At 38.9% G+C, this 15,715-nt stretch overlaps 1 protein-coding gene across 1 annotated transcript in view; it reads left to right on the top strand.

The window, feature by feature from the left end:
* ncanb (neurocan b) overlaps nt 1-15,715 on the top strand; it is a 224,072-nt gene that overhangs the window by 128,773 nt on the left and 79,584 nt on the right. Inside the window, 1 exon segment of the mRNA XM_028443465.1 lies at nt 10,805-10,921. Within this exon segment, the coding sequence (XP_028299266.1) occupies nt 10,805-10,921 (117 nt within the window).

Genomic DNA, 15,715 nt, shown 5'->3' with positions numbered 1-15,715 from the left:
TTTTTTTTGTCCAACACAATGATGAATTGGTGTACCTGGATAAATAAACAATTAACCTGCATCTCTTACAGAAGGTTGGGAACTACTGCTCTGCCTCTCTGGGTCATACAGAGATGTGTTCATGCTAGATGGCGCTCCACATGTGGTCAGACAGAAATAGCCTGTTGGTCTCCTGCAGTTCTCATCAATCCCAGTTTGTCTGAAGCTGCCGTGCACAGGCTCTGAGCAGTTATCACATCAGCACACCTGCTCCATGAGCAGGAGCTACTGTGGTTCTCCCAGAGACCATTACAGTGTGTGTGTGTGTGTGAGATTGAAGCAGTGCAAACACACAGAAGACCAATTGTCCACGTTCGCCCTCAAGCACTGACCTTGATGTTTAAGAATTTTCTTTTACGATCTGTAGTATTGTACAATACATGACTAGAGTATATGTGTTAGTCATACATATGATCTACCATCCATACCAAGTCCAGCACAGAGACACAGGCTATGCTATGGTGATAACACGGCATCTCTATGTAATGTACAGCAAGCTTACAGTCCTCTAGTACAAGGTTCTCAACCTTTGGGTTGCGTGACACTGGGAGGGGGTCGCCAGATGCCTTCAAGAAACTAAGAATGTTTTTAGAACAATTTGAGCCCATTTTGCTTATTTTTTACTCTTTTTCTGCAACTACACCAAACTTGCCATATTTTAACCTATTTACATCACTTTTTCTTGCCATATTTTTTCTCCTTTTATTGCATTTTTGCTACATTACTCCCATTTCTGCCACTTCTCCATCAAATGTTAATGCCCTTTCTGCACATTTTTTCCACTCTCAAGACATTTTCGGCACTTATAAACCCTTTCCACCACTTTTTGACCTAATGTCGCATAAAGTGACCCGTTATTGCCAATTTTGACATCTTTACACCATATTTCATGCTTATTTTTGCCAATCTAACTACATTCACAATTTGCCATGCCCATTATCTGCCATTTTAAACTAATTGTTCCAGCTGTGTTGGCCACTTTTTCTGTCCATTTTTGACCACTTTGATTTGCAACTCTTAACCCATTTCAGTGGTTTTTAAAATCCCATTTCATCACCTTTTTCACCCTTTTTCGTCTCTTATAATCCATTTCATTTCTAATTAAAACAAGGATTTACATTTTAAGATGACTATACAGTATACTATGGCACAAATAATAATAAAGTTCCGTGATAACAGTGGATATTATTCAGATAAATAAATAAATGTGGTTATCGCAGATTTATAGAACAATGGACCATCGTTTTGCTGACTTTATGGATGGCCACCTTTATTCCCCCCTTATAGATGGCCATATCTCCACATGGCTGTTCTTCAATGTTCATGTGTGTGTTCAACCACCTTCAGCTACAGTGGGAGTCCCCAGTCTCTGGCACCTTTATTTTGGTGGTCGCAGACTGAAAAGGTTCAGAACAGATGCTTTAAAGATTGGTGATAAATAACGATAGGGACAGAGGCCTCTGTCGATAACCTGCTGTCATAAAGTCCATGTTTACATGTGTTTTCAGAAAGCTTATGGATACTCCTCCAACAAAGCTGTTGCGCTCGTAACTCTTGGTGCAGAGTGGATCTCACTAGATGATTCATATTTTCCTGAAATAGTATAAGAACAAACTTCATAGTAAACTTTTTGAGGATAGATAGTGTGACGAGATATATTTCTCAAAAAGGCAAATCATTACTGTCATAGGAATAATCAATGTCTTATTGATCCCATGTTGTCATTGTTAGTGAAGTTATTGCATTTTTGCAGCAACAATAAACATGAACTGCCCCCTGGTGAATGCACTGTGTAGCATCCTGACAACGTAAAGGACGTAATGAAGTATGTGAGCATGAGGGACCAAAACATTAGATGCAACAAATTCCTTTATTTTATTTGTAAATGGAGAATAAACAGATCATCGGCATCTCTCTGGTAAACCTGTTTGTAGACATTTTGGGAGATTTTTTTGATCTAATAAATGAGTCTCATTCATGCAAAAAGCTCAATTAGATTTTATTTAAACCTTGTGGCTGCTCTTTGATGCTCAAAATTGAGTTACTTGTAATAGTGCTTCCCAAACTGAGGGGCGCAATATAAATAAACATTGGGAAAAAAATGTTTTTTGTACTCACAATTTTATCATGACTGATGAGTTTTGAAGAAAAATAGGCAAATTTTTACCTTTTTCAAATTAAGGTTTTTTTTTGTTTGTTTTTTTTTCCCCATTTTGTTGAAAAAAGTTTTGCAATGGGGATGGCCCACTGTTAATTATTTAAAGCAGGGTGCAACAGAATAGGTTTGGGAATGAGGAGAGTGGTGGTTTAGTGGTTAAGGATGCTGAGCTTGTAATAGGAGGGTCGCCGGTTTGAGTCTCACCCAGGCGAACACTGGGATCTTGAGCAAGTCCCTCAACCCCCAGCTGTTCCCTGGACACGGCACCGTGGCTGCCTGTTGCTCCCTAGAGATGGTTACAGAGATACAGAGAACAAATTTTGTATATGTACCTGTATGTATGACTATAAAGGCTAATTATTATTATTATTATAAAAGAGAATGTTCATTGTACAAAATCACAATTTAGCTGATTTTCTTTGCATCGTACTGGGTATTTTGTACCTGGTGTCTTTTTTTGTCCTGGCAGCTCTTTGACACAATAAGTTATCAGACTCAGATCAGATTTTCACTAATGTGTGTAAACTTATCCTCAGTCTGTCTCTTCTTTCCTTGACATTCCCCTTCTACTGGCCTCACTAACCTCACTTTTGTAAATCAATCACTTTAAAGTAATGTAAGACTGCAGTGGGCTGTGCATCTCTGTTCCAAAGAGATGTGTTATCTATATTTCAGCAGAAATAGGTTTCATATTTCCCCTGTGTGTATTCAGCTTGCAGTAGCAGTAATTGTAGCTCATCTGCGGTGAGTTACTTGCCTGTCTGGGCGACACTGATACATGGATAATATCCTGACCTGTGTGTCTGTTGGCTTCTGTCCATTTTATGAGTGCGGAAGAGGAAATTTGAAGTCAGACAGCTCGGAAAGATTATCCAGACTTGGCCGAACACTGCAACCTATTATATAGGCTGATTGGTTCAAAACAGGGTTTATTCTTCTGTGCAAGAAAATTAAAGGGCACGTCCCTAATTAAACTGCTCATTACTTTCATTGTTTTTGACATCATTGGGTGTAATAGTACGGTTGAATTCATTAACGACATTTAAACACCATTTGTATCATGTCAAACACCATCACTCCCTAACAGCGATATACTAATGAGTTCTGCCAGACACCATTGTATTTTCAGCACCACGGGTTTTTGTTTTTTTTAGATAGCAGCACTTTGGATCAACTCTGACTCATTTTGTTCATGACATCGCTGCTCGTTTACGTATTTGAGGCTTCTTTATACTTTGCTGGAACAAAACAAGCTGGTTGATCTTGAATATTGACACAGTCCGAGAAAAACGTTGCCATTCAGTCAGTCTGCAACAAATGCATTAATTGCGATTAATTAATTACAGTTAAAAAATAACGCAGGTAATCATTTTTCTAGCACTTCAAACAGCGCAGAACCTTTCTTTTTTTCAAGAATTTCCAGTATACCCATAATACTGATGCACAGGCTACAATACAAGATGGGAGACTACCCTGAGACTACCGTGCTTCTGAACATTGTTAGCGTTAATTTTGCTTTATAAAAACACCAGATGGAAAACACAAGCCTAGTTGTTTGCAAATCGAGCAAAAAGAGTTTGCCAATCACCGGAGCTTTGCAGCCACTGCTACCACCTCAATGCTAAACATGTAGCGGCTAGCACAGAGCTTCTCGTCTGCAGAGACTTCCTGGTGATAATAGATGAGACAGCCTTGAATAGCTTGAATAGGGTGTCTGTTATTGCTCATATTTTTTCCATCCGTCTTCTCTACCCATTGATCATAATCATTGTTGTGGAGCCAATTCTAGTTGAAAGGTTCCCCTGGCAGAGCATGTCTTAGACAAGTTGTCAGTAAACCACAGGATTTAAATTTAAAGCTGCAGTCCACACTGTTAAAAAGCTAGCATGATATGAGCAAGACCGCATCTAAGCTCCAGATCCTCCTCCATCTTCTGTATGCTCCTGTCGAGGCTTAGGGGCCCTATTCTCTTAAGTAGACTTAAGTGCTTTTTTGCAAGCCTGCAGTTACGCACTTCTCTCCTATGCATATTCTCCGGTCCAGGTTCCTGACACACCCACACCGTGTATGGAGCCAAAAACCGCGTAGTCTGTGAATGAAGGCGGGCTGAAGGAAAGGAAGCAGTGATGTCCTTTTTTGGGCTGTCTAGAAATTCCGGAACATGGAGTTTTCCCAACGCTTGTAAATGTCATTGAAATCCGAGAAATTTAATTTGAAATACCTTCATTGATAAACAATGTAACAGGTTGATTTGATCAGATCATTGATCAGATTATTGCACTGTGAGGATCGGCCACATTCTGTTGGAGTCACAGTTAAAATCTCTCTCCTTGATTAGCTCTTCATCATCATCATCTTCCGTGCACATTATGTCACATCGTCATCATCATGTCATTAATGTTTCACTTGTTATTTACTCTGGTAGTGTGAGCAAACTGTGGCTTTATGTCAGAGTTTGTAACGAGCTGCAGCAGCAGCAGCACACACACACACACACACACACACACACACACAGCTAATAAGCTCCGTGATGCACGGGTAAAATAAAATGAAATCTAACATTTTCTCCTGTCTAGAACTGGTAAATGTGAACATATTAGTAACGCTGATGGTCAATCCTTTGGCGTGCTTGTGTGACTCCTACCACCCCTGTGACAGTGTGTCAGTGTCGCTTTGAATCGATTTTTTCCGGGAGACTTTTCTGCAATATTATGAGTTTGTGTGGCTTAAAATGTAACTAAGTCCATATTTCTAGTGCAAAATAATGCTTCACCTTATCAGGGCACTGCACTTATTCCAGGGTTAGAAGCGCGTAAGAGGAAAAGGACTGAAGAATGTGCGCAAAGCCAGATTTGAATGGGAACACCCTAATTTCAGGGATGCTCCACCCACAGAGTGTAATTGGGACGAAGGCGCGCAGCGACTGACTTAAGTACTGGGGGAGAATAGCGTGCAGCCAAAAACAGCGCCGCTTTGCGGCTTTTTGGACTTATGCGCATGGGAGAATAGAGCCCTAGTTGCACAGAGTAGGTTCACTTTGCTCACCAATTGTTCCACAACTCCAGTCTGCGAAGCTGTAATAAACAAAAACAATCTGCAGTAAATGTCACCAGAATATGACATTTTATGAGTAAACAGACTTTTATGAAAGGGGTGGCCAGAGAGTAGACAGGGCTTAGTCATATATTTGTGTACTAATACTGCTTATTTTGAGCACTAATAAAATCATTTTTCTCACTTGAAGACCCTGAGCTTGCTCACTTAACATGTTGTGTAATGTGTTATATCAACCCATTTCAATGTGTACAAACATGAGACACGTGACTGACGTGCGCGCGCATACTCGGTGCAGAAACCATGTTGTTTACATATGTAACGCTTGAAAAATTGAAAAAGAATGAACCGCTGTTGAGGCTCAAAAATAGTTTGAAACATGTAGAAACCTTATCACCTGAGGACGCGGCTGCTTATTTAAGGAAAGTCACTTTAAGTACAGGTGAACGATTGTGGGACCCATGCAGCATTCCCGAAAACGAGTGCTCATCTGATGGGCGCTCCTGGCCCGATGTTCAATGGCCAGACATTTATACATATCTGATAGAAAAACCCAGTGTATTTATAAAAGAAAACCTAAAAGCATTAAGTTTCTCGATGATTATAACTGTTATGAACGGGTTTATGTGTATTTCCGTGTATTCTGATCAATTTCAACAGATGAGTTTCCATCTCTACATTAAGTTTCCTCCTCCAACGTCTGCATATCAGTCACATCAGCCTGTCTCATCTATTTTTCTGAAAAGGGTGCCCACCAGTCGGCATGTTGTAAAATTTAGGTCCTGGATGGTTGGTACTCTATTTGTGCAATCAACAACGAAACACGATGGCATTGTGTTGTTTTTATACGAAAACAAAAGTGTTTCAATCGCGTGCCGATGTTCTCTGGTTGTTTTGCACCGAGCCCTGCACGTGCATGCACTAATTTTAGTATGCATATGTTACACGAAATAGGTCTATTAATCTAGTGCTACGTAGGGCTGCACGATTATGGCCAAAATGATAATCATGATGGTCTTGATCAATGTTGTAATCACGATTATAGAGAAAAATCTGTATTTCTTTTTGCACTATGAACAGTTTACAGTGCCAATTGAAGCTTTGAATAAGAATTATACCAAATAAATAAATAAATGAACCCAAGAATTTAAAATGTGGCAATGGTAACTGAATAAATACACGAGCTGCTTCTTACTAATGATTGAGAAAGTGCCTGATGTGATATGCAGCAGAGCCCATATTTTAAATGTAATTATTGCCAATACAGGTACAACATGTGTATCTCGTGTCGTTTTAGATGGACACATCCAACCACCCATTTATAATCTGTTGCCTTCTTATCCCGACAAGGTTCCCGACCTGGCAGTGGGTCATCATATCATCATCAGTTCAAGCAGAAATAAACATTTCAGTTATTTATCCTCCAAACTCCAGTTAATCTGAGTTTCTATCTGTGAGACATCATCACTGAACGAAACACTGAGCATTCAACGTGTATATATATTGCATGTTTGCTTCTGTCGTTGTGCATTTGACAGCATGAATATTTCACACCGTATCGAGGCAAAGTGATCATGACAACATCTGTAGCTCAGTGGACGTTTGGCAGCCTATCACTGCCATGCACCTTGGTCAGTGTCGCGGCCGCTTTTAGAGATGTAATCTTGCATTAAATTTTAATAGGGCAGCTTTAGCCCAGCCCTGGTGATGGCTCATCACACTTTCAGAGGAGGAACACTTGAACAGGTTGCAGTATGATCTCTGTGTCAGCAAAGCTATTACAAGGCTCAGTGAGTATGAGCACATTCCAGACGGTGGGTGATAAGCAGGTGTACGTACAGTAAACATAAGCGCATATGTGTGCAGTTTCACCAAGTATGAAGGTCTTTCACACTTTTATTCATGCCAGGTTCAGTGTTTTCGTCAACACAAGCTTTTTTTTCTTCCCAAGCTTCCATTCTGGTTAATCGCTAACCACTCAGCTTCAGCAAAACATTTCCCTTGACACAATCCTGTTTTATGGTCCATTTTAAATGCTAAGTAAACGAAAGAGCTGAGTGGAGATGCTCTCCAAACTTTGAACGAAACCAAGATAAGATTAATCCTTGGAGGGCTAGGAGGAAGTACAAGCAGCGTAAAATGTCACATAACACTAGATCCTTTTTTTATATAGCTCTGATAAGCATCTGCTTAGTTTGGGAAAACCATATTATATATTTTGAATGAATGTGTGAGTGAGTGTCTCATTGGAGACTTTGACCTTTTACATGCTCAACCCACAATATTTGGTTGTATGGTTTACGCTCGTATTTTTTAGGATCCTACTTGGCACAGCCCAATTTTTTACTAGAGAATACAGTAGTCCCTCGTTTATCGTGGGGGTTACATTCTGGAAATAACCCGCAATACGCGAAATCCGCTAAGTAGTCAGCTTTATTTTTTTACAATTATTATACATGTTTGAAGGCTGTAAAACCCCTCACCACACACTTTATACACTTTTCTCAGACAGGAATTAACATTTCTCTCTTGTTTAAACACATACAGCACTTCAGAGTCACACTGCTAGTGATCAGACATTGATGCCGAACGCATTCAGAGTCTTTGTTGACGATGACGTCAGGCCGTCAACATGGACACCAGTCTGTTCACCCATTTAACTATGGAGTAGAAGCTGTGTGTGACCACCTGGAGCTGTATGACACAGCCTTTATAACCGGGACCGGACTAGGAATGATTAGGCGTGGAGGAGAATCAGCGAGAAGGTGGTAGTAGCAGGTAAAAGTTCTCTCTGTAGCACTGAGCTAAGATAGCATTAGCCGCTAATCACACCGGCTTTTTTCACTGCTAGTTTATATTTATGACATGAGAAAAAGGAGCGCAGTTGGATGTGTTGCTGGTGGGTGAACGCAGCATTAGCTAATCAGGATGCAGAACACCATGCGCGTTCATACGCTATAAAAAAAAAATGCATCCAAAAATGCACTGTAAAAAAATCTGCCGCGAAAGGTGAACCACGATTTAGTGAGGGACTACTGTAATTATTAAAAAGCTTTTAGCCAGCATTAAATGAAGAAGTAGCGTACCACTGGAGCAGCTTGCCCTGCAACAGGATTTTTAGTGGTTTTTAATCTGCTGTTCACCCTGAGTCTTCTCGCATCCACTCCAGTAACCCCTTAAAACCAGCAGTGGAAAAACAGGTGTGACAAAACATTTTTAATCCAGACCCATTTTACTGTTATAAGATTATTTTGGCAGAATAACCCCACCTAAGGTGTCACCGCTGATTGTACAGGTTTCCATTTGCAGACAGATGGCAAAGAACAAGTTTCCATTTCAGTGTAATAAGTCGTTACTAATTGTCTACAGATTGGATTAGTCTCCCACTCGGCTGCAGCTGTGTTCAGTGCTGGACAGCACTGTCACTACTCATCAATGCTGAGAGAACGCAGCGAAAAAAAAGCACATTTTGTCCCCCTGTTGAAGACGTTTGGGTGGAAATGGAAAATGTATTAGGAAATTAAATGTTTTCCAGATAAAGTCAAACCAATTAGATGTCACTGTACAATAGTGATGTGTCATTCACAAACAAGCTAGCACTAAGAACTGGTAACACTTATTGGACCTTTATAATTTCAACATTTGTTACTGTAGCACTTCACTGAAAAAAGTAAAACATCGCTGTTGTTCATTAATGTATTAGATCTCATTTTATGGGATCAAAATTAATTAACAATAACATCCAACAAAGTATTTGGATCTTAAATTTACAAATAAAAACCCTATGTATTGTATGCTTGAAGCATAAAATGATGATTATAGATAATTTGGTAATAAATTAATGTAGGCAACACAATACTACTAGACTTTATTTCATATGGCACAACCAGGTCCACAGACATACAGTGAACATCTTTCTACTCTGGCTTTACAACTTATTTTCCGATCTCGATCCTAAAAAGCTCACGGATTAGCTTGAGAGAGGTTTCTCTCCCCTCTCTCAATGTGCCAGTGGGGATTTGTGTGCGGCACTAACACAGAAAACTACATGTTGTTCAACTGCAGTAACACCCTCTGTGGAGTGATTGACTGAGGAAATGGTCATGAGAAGTTCACCTTTCAGTTCCTGAGGCTTTCTCACTAAGGATGAGTTGATCCTTAGCTGCCAGGTACACTGCATGATTCACTGCGTTTTCCTCTGCAGCGCACGCATGGCCTCCCAGGTCCCAGTAATGTAGGCCGATCTGATTGGCTCTAGTTTTAGTCCCGTAACTAGACTGTTAGGGTTCAATCTTTTTATTTCACCTGTTCTCACTTTGTGGTGGCCAGTCAGGTCCCTGAATACAGTGGGTTGCCAGTTCTATTTTAAAGAAAAGCTATAGCTTGTGTATATATACGTCTTCAGGCTTGTGGGGTTAATTTGCGTTTGATTCTGTCTTTTAGTTTATTTAAGCATTTTAGTCATTAGTGATATTTTTTGTATTACAATTAATTTCATGATCAAAATAACTTAATATTTAGTGGTGCGCTGGTTAGTTTCGGATTTGGATTGGTTTATTGGTCAAAGTCAGAGCATAAACAGTTTACACTCTGATCACACCAAGAAATATAGACCATTTGACTTCTATATTTAAAAATACAATATCAAGTGATAATCAAAGCAAATAAATATACATATATACATATACATTATTACTTGATAATCAAAGCTTAAGTATATACATATGTACAGGTAAGTTCATACATACATACATACATACATACATACATACATACATATTATTGATACTGACATACAAAATAATGTTTAAGGAAGAAAAATTTAAAAACTTCTAGAAAATACTGCTCCTTTTATACACTCTTCTGTAACCCAGAATCACCTATGTACTTTTCCATCATAAAATCTTTGTACCTTTTTGAAAATATGTACATATTCATATTTAAATTCATGTGTAGTGCTGTTTTCCTCTCAAACCAGAAAATGTGCTTACAAACCCTGATGGGTTCTTCCTTTGCTGCAGTTGATCTTATTTTCATAGACCAAAAAAAGAGAAAGAAATAAAAAACAAAAAAGCTATCAATTACCTTTTAACAGTTTAATGTATTTTGAAGCACCTTTTAAATGGGCACAGAGTCATTGCTTAATAGCATGCAGAAAGTTATCACCTAGTCTGAGAGGCAGTAATGTGTAGCTAACAGAGGTTTTTGCATCATTGGATGATTATCAGCTAATTTATGAACACCTCGGCTCATCACTCGGACCCCCAACTCAGCACATTGTCCTTGGTCTGGCATGCTGCTGTTTACTATCAATCATAATAAAGAGAAGCATGGCAGATGCATCAAAACCAATCTGTCACCTTGTGGAAAGTCATCTTAACAAATATAAATCTACATTCATGTTAACGTTGTAACTTTTTGTATTGCAGCCACTTTCCAGAGAATGATTTTTAGCACCGCCACGAACAAAGACATCATGTGGACATTATGTGATGTATGCAGATGACTGTCCTCTCTCTCTCTCTGACACACATACTCTGTCTCACTTTGCAGTGGAGAATAATCCATGCCAGACCAACCCTTGTCTTCATGGTGGAAGCTGTCTGCAGGAAGGCGATGGCTACAGTTGTTACTGTCCTCAGGGCTTTTCTGGAGAAAGCTGTGAGATTGGTGAGTCATTGCAGGGTCATGTCTGCATATGGAGGCTTTTGAGGTCAGCTTCTGCACACACACTGACACAGGCATAAGCTGGGCTAACATTTAGCAGATTGTACTCCTCTTTCCAAGCTATTATTAAAAAAGAAACTGCTATACTCCTGCTGTGGGTTTTGCTCCCTTATGCGTTCAAGGTCTCTGAATCCAGATATCTGAGGGCTTTAGATGTCAGGTCCAGTGCATTTAGAACAAACTCCCTGTTGGAAAATAGAACATCCGTATGTTGCAAATCAACTATTAATGCCAAAGGCTCTTCAAGGTACTCAGTTATCGAGCTAACACATATTAGCATGTGCAGAACTGTGTGTACTGTGCACTTTTGTGTGTTCAGGTTTAGCTTATCTTTCCACTCATTCGAGTCAAGTCAGGAAAATGTTCTTGGCCTTTGTGTGTACTTGTCTCTGTGTGTAACGAAGATACACAAGAACACCCACACAACAGAGGAGCTTGGTGCTCAGTGAGGGGTAGAGAGTCTGATTAGAGTCCCACAGCAGGGATGGCAGAGGTGGAGTGAAACTGGAAAAATAAGAGGAGGGTGAAGCAGATACCACTGGAAAAAAAGTTATTTGGTTGCCTTTAACTGAATAATTGAGAGTACTTCATGAATGCATCGCCCCTAGCCCATGTTTATCCCAACACTGAAACTCTTTCAAAATGCCAAGTTATGATGAAACATAATGGGCCATCCAAGAGACGAGAACAAGTTCTGAAGATGGGAAAAAAGAGAGTAACACATCTGATGAACCTAAAAACATTACTGTATCTTGACATGATGTGGCATCATAACAAGGCGATGTTACTGTATTATACCAGCAGATGTTGTAGATCAGTTCAGTATTAATTTGGACAATTTTCCTTGGACAATATTGAGACAAATTAAGATTGTTTGGTCTCCTTTGATTTGGCAATAACACATATTGGCTGGTTTACACTGACAATGGAAACCAATATAGTCTGGAGAGAACTGCACTTTATCTCCCAGAAAGACAGGAAGCTATAACCCACTGTAGGGAGTTTCTGAATCCAGGCTGGATGCATCGATTTCAAAAATGATATGGCACACAAGACGTGGTGGTCTGGATTCCAAAGCTATACCTGTACAAAGTGACACTAAACCTCGAGGTTTCTCCCAAGGATAGATTAGCATGTGATGAATTTCAGTGAGGAGGAGTGAATGTGCCTGATAATGTACAGTGCTTTGGGACTACTTTGGTGGTAATTAAAGGGCTATATAAATCAAGTCTGAGTACTGATATCCTACTCAAGTAGAAGTACTGTTACTTGATTGAAATTGTACTCAAGTACAAGTAAAAAGCTCAATCAGATAGTTCTCAAAGTAAAAGTTATTAGTTACTTTCACCCACACGTTTATTGTTTGGTAATAAATATTGCCATGGTTCCCTTGTATACAGTAAACATCTCATGTATAAACTTAAAAGTGGAAGAGACCAAATCTTGCACAATTTAATTTATTTTTTCACAAAGACATCCATATAAAATAAAAAGGTTTGTCAAAATGTACATAACACCAAATAATTCAATTCAAAATAAACAAAATTCTCAGGCTGAAATAACTGATAAATAATAATATATGAATACTAAATACATAATAAATAATAATAATAACAAATGAATAATAAAATAATACATAAAATAATAAGAACTAATAAATGCTCTGAGAAAATAACCAGCATTCAATGCTGTTTTGGTGCAGTGCATTAGGTTACCTATGATGTGATGCATTTGATTGTTGTCTGGTTATTTCATTTTTTTTTTGTTTCACAATGTCCGTTGATCATTTTAAAACAAAAAAATGATAATTTCCTAAGTAATGGTTGGGTGTAGAAATGTAACACATTACTTTACTTGTTTTAAAATGTACTTAAGTACAAGGAAAATGACTGATTTAGAAATGTGCTCAAAAAAGTACCCATAAAAGCAACTTAATTATAGCAACATTGTATCAATTACTTTCACCTCTGACAGCCACATAGGGACATAGTGAAACACACACTACGTTGTCAATGAATGTTGAAGGATACAATATATATATATATATACAAAGTTAAGTATATTTTGACAAACCAAGGAAAACACTGTTTATCTCTCACAGTGCACAAGTGTGCCACTGTGCCCAGTATTTTCAGTCCTTTGTTTGTGTTTTTATGTTCTCTACATTTCCATTCTCCTAACAAATTAGGATGGGTTGTGATTTAAAGGTTTGTTACTTCTGAAAAAGGTCATGAATCAAAGGTCCAGGGTCGAAAATAGACTCGTTGCCTTTCCCAAAGATTGCACATAAATCAACAATCTGCATGTAAATTAATCGCACACGCACACACACACACACACACACACACACACACACACACACACACACACACACACAGTTCGTTGCTAATACATTTCCAAAACTAATGGAACAAATTAAATTCTTCAAAATAAATAATGGAACAAGACTGATTACTTCCTCGCGCTTGTCTCTCTTTTGCTCAGTCTTACTCTCTCATGAGTGTTAAATTGCCTTCCCCAGTTTTACTTCAGTGTTAATTAGGTTGCTAAAAGATTGCATATCTGATGTTTTTATGTTAATTAGAGCCAAATGCAAAAAGGTTAATTGACTGTAAAAAGAAAATTCTCCCAGCTTACTGTTTTGATGTATGCCATTAGTCATAGAATTTGCCCATGTAAATCTCAAAATGCATATGTGACATATAGAGGAATAATTGAGGTTGATCAAACTGGTGAAACCACAGTGTAAATAATCAAATGCATTCATTAGCTTTTTTTGTAATGTATCTTTTCAATACGGAGCAAGCAAAAATGTCTCTCAAACATAATTGAAACTGTTGGTTGGTGTACTGTATGCATATTTGGGACCGGCAGATAAAGAGCGAGTTTAAAACAAATGAGCTGCATGTCAGTTAGGTGTTTATTAGATATGCTGAAAAACACTTATCTCTGTGTCCACAGTCCAAACATAATTGTTGGCTTGAATAGTCTCTAATTTGCCTGGAGAACAAAATTAATTTGTGATGTGATTTTTTTATTTTTTATTTTTTGTCTGTGTTGTCCCTGCGATTGAATGGTACCCTGTCCAGTTGTGCACAATATGAGTTTGGATAGGCTCAGCAGACCCCCATAACAATCTACATAAAAAGAAGTAGCTCTAATTTCAATATTGCCCAAATTAGGGATATCGTGCTGCCACTTTTTCAGATTAACAGTACTCATTTACATAGACACGGTTACCATGTGCAGAAACAAGTATTGGTGCAAACACAGCTGTTAAGTGTATTTACAAAGCTGCTTCTCCTCCACCAAATGGCTGAATTACCTCCACCTAGGTAGTAATATTTTTATCAGCTTTTGTTTGTTTGTTTTTTTTGTTTGTCTGTGAGAAGGATTACATTAAGGCTGCGTCTCATTTCTCCCCCTTAACCCTTCGCCTTACCCCTACCCCTCTGAAATGCGTGCTCACGAGAGTCAAAGGGGTGTCCCATTTCACTATTGTGTAGAGGCGAAGGGGCGAGACGAAGGGCTATTCACCTCTAAATGGAGCTTTTACCGATGCTGACTTAAAACAGAGGGGTAGAAGGAGTTTCAGGCTTTCACGCAACTGAGCAACATGGCGCCGAAAAATGTGCATAAATGTAAGCCCATTTTTTTACATAAAATAGCTTACAAAGTTATATAAATTTCAAGACAGCTGGCTGATCACTTATCATAAACAGAGCCACTTTTATGATATAAATGGTGAACTTAAGAAGTTACTAAAGGATGCGTTCACTCAGAATGTAGGCTTATTTAACCCCTTTAATTTTGTCCCAGTGCGTAGGAAGCTTCCCGCTGCCCGTCTCACTGAACTGGAGGCAGCAGCTCCTCCCTCGGCTGTAGCGCTGCAGTTGCTTCCATCGCTAAATTGAGTCGCGTTCGGTGTGAACGCACTTTTACACATGACGGCAACAAGTTCAGTTTCAGAGAGGGGTGTCCCAAATCTAAGGGCTGAAACATACTGTAGCTCTCTGCCTTAGGCCTCATTTTGGAGGTGAAGGCGAAGGGGCAAGGGGTAGGCGTAGGGGTACAAAAAGAGAATTGGGATTGGGCCTAAAAGTGCCTAATGGATTTTGACTACATTTTACACAAAGTTAGAGCTTAAACCATTGAAGATTCCATTAAGTTTAGTAAGGGATCAAGATCAATATACTGATTCTTGATTCGCTTCAAAAACTGAAAATATCTGTCATTATTGGCAACATTTTTAAAATTCATCTCTTGACCGACCTTTATGGAATTTGACTCTCTTATGCCAGGTTGGTTCCTCTCTTACCTCACCAAATTTCATTGAGTTTTGCTGAGTTTTATTGTGATTTAACAAAAAAATAAATAAATGAAGAAGGCAATACTTTTGTGTTGTGGTGGTTTTGAATGGAATGAGACAGATGTAGGGTTTACTGGTTAGATGTGGACATAGGGTTTATTTGGTCAAAGGGTTTTAGAGGCAGACCGGTCTGGGATTCAGAGGTTTCCATGTGTGTGCCAATGAATCTGTCATTGTTCTGTGCTCTCAGGGTTTTTGTATGCTGCTGATAGCGCTAAGCATAACAATGACAGAGTCTCTGAGAAGAGACCTTGGTAAATGTTATCAGTACGATAGTATCTGGCCTGCTTGGGGCAGTGTGGCCAGAACTACCCAGGAGAGATTATGTACTTGCATATGATTTTGGACCTACTGAATCATTATTAATG

Source organism: Gouania willdenowi, chromosome 4 (assembly GCF_900634775.1).
Source record: "Gouania willdenowi chromosome 4, fGouWil2.1, whole genome shotgun sequence".
NCBI lineage: Eukaryota > Metazoa > Chordata > Actinopteri > Blenniiformes > Gobiesocidae > Gouania > Gouania willdenowi.
This window is presented reverse-complemented; position numbering and strand designations above follow the sequence as displayed.